Source organism: Anomalospiza imberbis, chromosome 20, assembly GCF_031753505.1.
Source record: "Anomalospiza imberbis isolate Cuckoo-Finch-1a 21T00152 chromosome 20, ASM3175350v1, whole genome shotgun sequence".
Classification (NCBI taxonomy): Eukaryota; Metazoa; Chordata; class Aves; order Passeriformes; family Viduidae; genus Anomalospiza; species Anomalospiza imberbis.
The window spans coordinates 6,056,800-6,065,452 of NC_089700.1; the positions used below are offsets into that span (position 1 = coordinate 6,056,800).

At 44.5% G+C, this 8,653-nt stretch overlaps 1 protein-coding gene across 4 annotated transcripts; it reads left to right on the forward strand.

The window, feature by feature from the left end:
- Positions 1-59: 59 nt before the first annotated feature.
- Positions 60-8,426, forward strand: KCTD7 (potassium channel tetramerization domain containing 7). 4 transcript variants are annotated; one of them, XM_068210353.1, is made up of 6 exons: positions 60-100; positions 1,785-2,019; positions 4,009-4,201; positions 4,894-5,063; positions 6,711-6,889; positions 7,983-8,426. In XM_068210353.1, the coding sequence occupies exons 2-6, from the start codon at positions 2,000-2,002 to the stop codon at positions 8,357-8,359; spliced, it is 939 nt and encodes a 312-aa protein (XP_068066454.1). In that variant the 5' UTR covers positions 60-100; positions 1,785-1,999; the 3' UTR covers positions 8,360-8,426. The 4 variants fall into 4 exon arrangements, with proteins under 4 accessions (XP_068066454.1, XP_068066456.1, XP_068066452.1 ...); XM_068210355.1 differs by having other exon boundaries at positions 66-100; positions 1,785-1,894; XM_068210351.1 differs by having other exon boundaries at positions 77-208.
- The last annotated feature ends 227 nt before the right edge of the window (positions 8,427-8,653 follow it).

Genomic DNA, 8,653 nt, shown 5'->3' on the forward strand with positions numbered 1-8,653 from the left:
GCCGGGACCCGGATGGGCCCGTGCGTGACGCGGGGCGCGGCCGCTCCCCCCGGGCCGGAGCGGAGCCGCCGCCGCAGCCGCAGCCGCGGGCGGGCACCAGGTGAGCGCGGGCGGGGACAGCCGGCCCCGCTCCCCTCATCCCTCCCTCATCCCCTCCATCCCCGGCGGGGCTTTCCCCGCGGCCGGCTCCGCTACCGACCCGCGGCAGGTGAGGGAGCGGCGGGGAGGCCGCGGGGCTGGAGGGGTGAGGGGAGCGGAGCGACCGCGGCCGGGGCCGGGGCCGGGGCCAGCCCCTCGCGGGCGGTGGTGCCGGGCAGGCTGTGTCACCCTGGCGGGGTGAGAGCCAAGAGTAAATTTTTAATTAGTTCCTAATGAACTGCTGGTTATTTGCCTGGCTCTTGGCGTGCCCGCGTTCGTGGTGCCCCATGCAGCCGCTGTGTGTGACGCCTGTGCTCCTCAGAGCTGTCAGACGGCTCCGAGCCCTGCAAGCTGTGGGATTCCGTGTGAGGGGCAGTGCCAGGCACCGCTGAGAGCAGCCCCAGTGTCCTTTACCCACGGTCACTCCCAGCCCCCAGCCAGGTGTCCCTGCTGTCCTGCAGGGTCACTGATGGAGAGTCCGTTCTGCCCACCCGTACAGCTGTCCTTGCTCTCAGCTGCAGTTTCACTGCCCTTTCATCATACTCTGTGGTGTTGTTTGTGACTGGAGATGCTGGGATTTTACAGTCCAGGATTCTCCAGGCCAATGTATAACACAGTTTATTGCCCCTCTTCCTGGATGTTTCTCTGCTGTTCTAACACGGATTCATTGGAATTTACTGGATGTTGTGCCTTTTCCCTCCGTGTCCACACAAACCTTTCAACCATCTGTGTCTCTTGAAGTTGGTGATGCAGACACTGCTAAATCAGGTCTCATTCTGCCCCAGTTTCTCTTTAAAAAGGGGGAGCCTTCTAACAAAGCACCTCCCAAAGAGTTTGTGTGGGATTCCTGCGATGGGCTCGTGCATCAGAACCTTGATTAAAAAGCCTTTGACTGTATAATCTTTTTTTTTTTTGCTATGTAACTTTTTTGGGGTTTGTAACTTTGGGGTTTGTAACTTTGCCAATACTGGTGCAACTTCAGAAGGTATTTAAGAAAAAGTTCTTTAAACCAATATGGAGAAGTCGAGAAAACAGCAGAGCCTTGGAAAGCTTTTATAAATCTTAGCATCAAGCCCAATTCAAGGGTTGCTGTCATTCTCTGGGGAATGAAGCCAAACTGGCAGGGCCAGCTCATTTACTGAGGTTTTCTGCTGTGTGTGGAACAATATCTGAGCTGTCCCCAACAAAGCTCCAGGAAGCATCCCTGCTTTTAAATGACAGGTGGAAGAACTGGAAGGAGGCATTTCTGGTAGAGTTGGATGCTGCTGATGTGATATTTGATTTGATGATAATTTTGTTTATTGGTGGTGTTTTCCCATTAACTGTCTGTTGATCTAGACCTAGATGTATTTGAAAGTGAAATGGAGGCATTTGCTTAGTTTAAATAAATAAATTCTGTAAATTAAATGAGAGATTTAACAAGGGAATATTTCTGCACATAGTTAAAAAAAATATTGCACGTGCTTTGAGTGCAAAGAAAAGGATCAGTCCGGGTTTGGATGGGGCTTGGAGCAACCTGGTCTGTGGACTTGGCAGGGGGTGGAACTGGATGGTCCTTAAGGTCCAGTTCAACCTAAACTATTCTGGGATTCAGGTGGATGTGTTTTCTTCATGAATGCAGGGATTAATTTCTGGTTTTCTTTCAGGAGGACTCTGCTCCTGTCAGCACAGCTCTGTTTCACTGCTCCCTGGGTGAACAGGTGAAGCCAGCCTAGAGAGGGACTTCACTCACCTTTTAATGAACGTCACAAAACAGGTTCAGCTTGTCAGTCATTGATCTTTTTATTGCCACTAAGCTTGTTCTCAGATTCCTGGTCTCATGATGGTCTAAACCTCATTATTGAGGGGTTGTTGTGTGTGGATGTTCCAACGGCAGAGAAGGTTGGTAATCCTGAGCAGAATATAATCAGTGCTGTCTCATGGCATTTTTTCTTAAACCCTGGTGTCATACTGAAGGAGATTATGAAAGAGGGAGAAAAGTCTCTTTCTCTCAGCCTCTAGCTCTGTTAGGAAAGAGGCCCTTTTTGGTGCAGTGCCAAATAGATGAAGTTACCCCAAAAACCCATTCTGTGGTCAATAATGCTGATATAGTTAATGGAGTGAATGTTGTTTATTCACACTACACTCCATTTAAGTGAAATCTGTGAGACATCCTTGAAAAATGCAGACAACACATTTTTGGTCAATCTTGTGGTTTTTTTGAGTACTTTAAAGAGAACTAGAAATAGCAGCCAAAGCACTGGTGTCAAGTGGCAGCTTTATAAATAACACATTCACAGGAAACACAGGCTCACCCTCAGTTTTTGACTGCATCTTACAAATTCTGTTCTGCAAGCTATTTCTGGCTGATAATTTGTTTACCTCCTTAAAGGAATCACTAGGAAAATAATCTTTCATTTATATTGTGTCTATTCTTTATTTGTGAGGCATAGTTGAGTTATTTGGATAACTAATGATGTCAGAATAAACGTTGTTTTAGGACAAATATTAAAATTGTTAATAGGGTGTGGCCCTTCAGAAGCACTTCCATCCTCATTTATCTGCCTGTGCATTGGACTGGGGTGGAAAAATTATTATGAACTGTAGAGAAGATAAATTAAATCCCTCTCTGAGCTGAGGCAACCCTCTTACTGAGCTGCAGCTTAAACAAAAATGTTTAGAACTTCACAGTAGCTTCTTATCTATGTTTATTAGGGTGTTAAACAGGACCTAGAATTCATCTCCAAATTTTGGGGAAAGAAGGCTATGGACACTCCCACAGAATGTGGAGATTTTGGTCTGATTGGGTCTCTATAAAGTGCCTGTTTTGCTCAGGAGCATCCCAGCTCTGTCTGGGTTCACTCTGAACTCAATATTTCTTTTAAGAGCTGAGATCTAACAATGTGCACAATGTCTGTTAGCAGAATCATTAAAGCAGATTTTTAAAATTTTATATCATTTTTTTCTTGCTGATTTTGAGGGGAAGCATCCTTTAGTTAATAAATAAATTTGCCAGATGTGCTTTTGCAAATAATCCTCCTCTTTCTATATTTTATCGTGATTTGAGAGAAGGTTTGGAGGCGGATAAAGCCTCTGGTGGTGGAATGTCTTTGTTAGGGAGTTGCGATGCTGCTGGAGACACCCTGGGAACGGGGATTTTACATAATGCAGTGTAAGGAGAGCAGCGGGCTTCTCTTTGCTAGTCGGCTCTTTCAATTATTATTTTTATCGTGCAGTTTGTCAGCGCATCCCGTTCTCCCGTTGAGGATGGCCTGAGAAGCCTTGGAGGTGTTAAATCCAGTTGATAATTAGCAGCGTGCTGAGGAGAGTTAAATATTCGCGTCTCAGGCGCGCGTCCGTGCGTGGCGTGATGTGATGCAGCGGGCAGGGAAACGTCTTCTTTCCCTGGCTGCTGAGAAATCCCGGTTTTCCTATTTCCCAGGGAATTCCAGAGCCCAGCCGAGCCCTCCCCGCGCCCGCCCCCGCTGCCGGCGAGCGGCTGAAGGTGACAGACGGGGCCGGGTGTCGCCAGTGTGGCAGGGACGCGTCCCTGCATCCCGCCCCTGGCGAGGGACAGGCTGGGACAGCGGCCACCCAAATTCTCCCAGCAAATGACATTTTCCTGCAAAGCCGCGCCGGAGCCAATCGCTCCCTGCACCGTGCAGCCAATGGATGCCGGGCTCTTCCAGCCCCTGCCAGCGGCTCCGCGGCTGGAGGGCCTTGGACCAGCTGTGCCAGCGGCGTTCCTGCCCGCAGCCCTCTCCGCGGGTGCCTGGCATCCCTGCTCCTCCTTCTCCCGGGAATAACGCTGCCGCTGGGAGCGCTCGGGGGACGCGGCCGCTGCGGGGAGCGCGCCGGTAATTCGGGTGATTAATTTGGGTCTCCCTTCAGCACTGCCACGGCCTCCTACCCAGCAGAGCTGCTCCCCAGAGCCAGAGGGATGGTGGTAGTCACGGGGCAGAACAAAGTGAGTGCCACCCCGGATGATGCCATGTCGAGCTCGGATGCAGAGGATGATTTCCAAGAGCCGGCCACTCCCACCGCCACCCAGGCAGGACAAGCGCTACCTCTGCTGCCTCAGCAGGTAAGAGCTCACCTGGGACGGGGATGACCACGGCAGCACAGACTGCTCAGGTGCTGAAGAATTCAGGATTTCCTTGTGGATACTCAGCTCGCATAACAAGTTTGAATAAAACTCAGTCTCTTGAATGTATTTGAGTAGCTTGGCAGCCTCACTTACAAGTTCCATCCAGGTTTGGACTTGAGACGTGCAATTAAATGTTTATTCTGGTACTTAAGGCAGCCTGGGGTGTGATAGTAAGATTTTAGGCCTGATGTAAACAAATGCAATTGTTTTTTCAGTGTATAATATGATCTGGTAGTGTAAAGGAAGCAGCAGAGTGCAAATCCCAAGGTTGACCTAAGATTTCTTCCATTATTTTTTCTCTCTGTGTAAGGCCGGGGAAAAGGTTTTGTTTTGTTCTTTCCTTTCCCCAAAAGAGCCAAGAGGAGGCATTAATATCTCAAATATCTGCTATTCCAGCTGAGTGATTTCTGCTGTTTCAGATTCCCAGCTACAATTAAACCACTCTCTGATTCCTCCCAGCAGCCAAAGCATCTAAATTTTTACCCCTCAGAGCTCCCTGACCTGTGGCAGTGGGGCAGGAGCCACGCATTTGTCCCGGTGGCAAACTGCAAGTGCCTTTTGGGAGCTGTGCCCCTTGTCACCTGCAGAGGACTGGCAGCTCCTTTCTGATGTCCTGGTTGCTTTTGCAGTTCCCAGAAGTTGTCCCACTGAACGTGGGGGGGATGTTTTTCACCACCAGACTGTCCACGCTGCGCAGGTACGAGGACACCATGCTGGCAGCCATGTTCAGTGGCAGGCACTACATCCCCACGGACGCTGAGGGCAGGTACTTCATCGACAGGGATGGCACCTACTTCGGGTATGTACCGATCCTCAGGGCAAGCTTTGGAAGCTCTTACTGAAAGCTTATTTTTAAACTTGTTTTTAACACTTTTTTCCCCCTTAAAGCGCAGCATTTAACGTTGCACGCCTTCAAAGCATCACAGGAGTAACTGCAGTTAAAAAATTCTTTGTTGGTTGTGCAATGGGAAAGGAAAAACAAGAAATGCTTTGAATTTGTGCATTGCCTCCCCTAGAATATCTCCTTGAATTTGTGCATTGTTTCTCCTAGGGTATCTCCTTGAATTTGTGCATTGCCTCCCCTAGAGTATCTCTTTTCAAGGTATCAAGTTGTTTTGATGGTTTAAAGAAGTGTTTGGAAATAGGAAACTCCTTTGCACAGCACTCGGTTTTAATTGATATTCAGTATCTGTAAGGAAGAGGGAATGGAAGGAATGAATCTAGGATTCTTAAACAGTTGAAAATATAATGTTTTCAATCTTTAAAAAGGATATAACTGCTAAAATAAAGCACAAGCCTTTAAAGAATTTCTTTTTCTAAATTTTTTTTGGTAGTGCCATATTCCTTCATCTCCATGATTCCTTCCTAAGTGTTCAGCTTTTATTTTATTTTTAATTACACTAACCATGATTACTAATGCTATGTTTGAATTGGGGTGAGATTGCTAAAAAAGGTGATCAGTGTTCATGGGTTCAGGTCTTTGCCCAAAGAACACATTGCAATTTATCCCAAATTTCTTGTTGCTCCTTTATAGACATTTCCTTATTGCCTTTAACAGAGGCGCATTGAATTATTTTCAAAACACTTTTGGGCTGTACCATTATCTGGGACAGAGATAGATCAAGCCACTGTGTTTATTCTAAAATAATTGTCTTTACATGAGGCAATTGTTGGAAAATCAGTCAGTTTGTGATGTTATCAACCTCAGTTGAAAATACAGCTGGAACAGAGAGCCAGGTTGGCACGTGCTGTATTTGTTGTCATTCTAAGATTGCAGTAATGCTTCTTTAATATGATAAGGTTTTCTTGGTTAACATTTACAAAGTGATTTTTTTGGTTTATTTGATAAGGGTTTTATTGGTTAATACTTATAAAGTGATTTCTTTCCCTGTCAAAAGATCCTGGTGCTGAACAGTGTTTCAGAACTATGAGGAAATGTTCTCTTTCTTTTTAAAAAAATCTGATTGTTATTCTGTAAATGGCCCTGATCTGTGATGAGAGACCTCCTTTGCAGATGTCCCATCCATTCAGCTGGTTCTGTGTGGAATAAAATGTCCATGAAAATGATTCTCTGGGAAAATGCAAAAGTTTATTTTGTCCCAGACCTAAATTTGAAATGCAGTGACCACAATTTCTTTCCCATGAAACACTCTGGCTTCTTCTGTGTTATAAATGGTTTGCTCTACACTGAATGTTTGGTTTAAAATCCAGTGATATTTTTTCAAATGAGTTTTGACATCAGCTGAGGCAAAACGTGAAATAATGTCTTGGAAACCTGAACGTGGCAAACGGTTTTACAAACAAATGTTGGGAATATGGCTCATTTATTTCAGTTACTGTCTCAATAGAGCAAACAATGAATATCCAGCATTTCCTCTCCTTTCCCACCTGCAGCAGTTTTGGCAGAAATGTGTTTGTTAATGATATTTTTGCCCTTTTTTTTTAGAGACATACTAAACTTCCTACGATCTGGTGACCTGCCCCCCCAAGAGCGAGTGAGGTCAGTGTACAAGGAAGCTCAGTATTATTCCATAGGACCCTTGCTAGACAATCTAGAGGATATCCAGCCTCTTAAAGGAGAAAAAGTTAGACAAGCTTTCCTGGGCCTAATGCCATATTACAAAGGTAAATAAACAAAGTAGCACTGACTGTTTCTTCTAGTGGGATTCCAGTGTTAAACCTGGTGCTTTCAGTCTGCTCTCAGCTCCCTGACTGATCCCATTGCACCTGGGAAGTTTATTCTGTATTTTTTATGCTGTTTGGATCTTTGAGGTCTCCAGATCCTGCTGCATCCCAGGGTGGGGAGTTCTGTGCTTAAAAGGGAGCAAGATTAGGCTGCAGTGTTATTAAATAAGAGGATTTGTCTGCATTTGTTCTGTCAGGACTTGCAAGTGAGTAAACTTGGCCTTGTAGTGAGGCCAGATAACTTGGGCATATCATAAGGCCACCAGCAAGCTCAGATAACCAAGATTAATTTGATTATTCTATATTTTACATAATTATATAATTTTATATTATGTTTATTAATTATATCATTATATAATATATTATATTAATTATATTAATTACATATTTTAATTATATTATGATATTATATATATCATTATATATTAATTTATATATTTTTATATAATAAGGCCACCAAGCTCACCAGATAACTGAGAGATTTGATTATTCTGTATTTTATATAATTATATAGTATATATCATATAATATTTATTAATTATATCATTATATAATATATTAATTTATATATTTTTATATAATAAGGCCACCAAGCTCACCAGACAACCAAGATTGATTTGATTATTCTATATTTTGTATAATTATATAGTACATATAATATAATATATATGAATTATATAATTTATTTTTTTTAATATAATAAGGCCACCAAGCTCACCAGATAACTGAGATTGATTTGATTATTCTATATTTTATTTTATATATATAATATAAATATTATGTATTTCTATTATATGTAATTATATGATAATAGAAAATATTATATATTAATTATGTAATTATATAATATATTAATATATATTTTTTTAATATAATAAGGCCACCAAGCTCACCAGATAACCAAGACTGATTTGCTACATGCTGCTTATACCATGCTGAGGACAACTGCAGTGAAACATTTCACATGAAATAATTGCTTTTGATTCTTTTCCTCAGCCATTCGTTGGGACCCTCAAGTCTTTCTCTTTTCCAGACCACCTGGAGCGGATAATCGAGATCGCCAAGCTGCGAGCCATGCAGAGGAAGGCCAGGTTTGCCAAGCTGAAGGTGTGCGTGTTCAAGGAGGAGATGCCCATCACTCCCTACGAGTGCCCCCACTTCAACTCGCTGCGCTTCGAGCGCAGCGAGAGCGAGACCAAGCTCTTTGAGCACCACTGCGAGGTGGACGTGTCCTTCGGGCCCTGGGAGGCCGTGGCTGATGTCTACGACCTCCTGCACTGCATCGTCACCGACCTGTCCGCCCGCGGCATCACCGTGGACCACCAGTGCATCGGCGTGTGCGACAAGCACCTCATCAACCACTACTACTGCAAGCGCCCCATCTACGAGTTCAAGATCACCTGGTGGTGAGTGTGGGGGCACAGCAAAGGATCAAAGGACTCCCAGAGGACAAGTGTTCTTTCAAGATGGCCTGGTGGTGAGTTGTGGCTGAGCAAAGGGATGAAAGGACTTCTAGAGGACAAATGTTCTTTCAAGATCGCCTTGTGGTGGCACATCAAGGACTTCTAGAGGACAAATGTTCTTTCAAGATCGCCTTGTGGTGGCACATCAAGGACTTCTAGAGGACAAATGTTCTTTCAAGATTGCCTTGTGGTGGCACATCAAGGACTTCTAGAGGACAAATATTCTTTCAAGGTCGCCTGG

Excerpts from the sequence above, each read along its gene's own strand:
- KCTD7 (XM_068210353.1), top strand. The coding sequence starts at position 2,000 with ATGTTCCAACGGCAGAGAAG. Across the intron at positions 2,020-4,008 it reads ATGTTCCAACGGCAGAGAAG|CACTGCCACGGCCTCCTACC; the intron begins GTTGGTAATCCT and ends GTCTCCCTTCAG. Across the intron at positions 6,890-7,982 it reads CCTAATGCCATATTACAAAG|ACCACCTGGAGCGGATAATC; the intron begins GTAAATAAACAA and ends TCTCTTTTCCAG.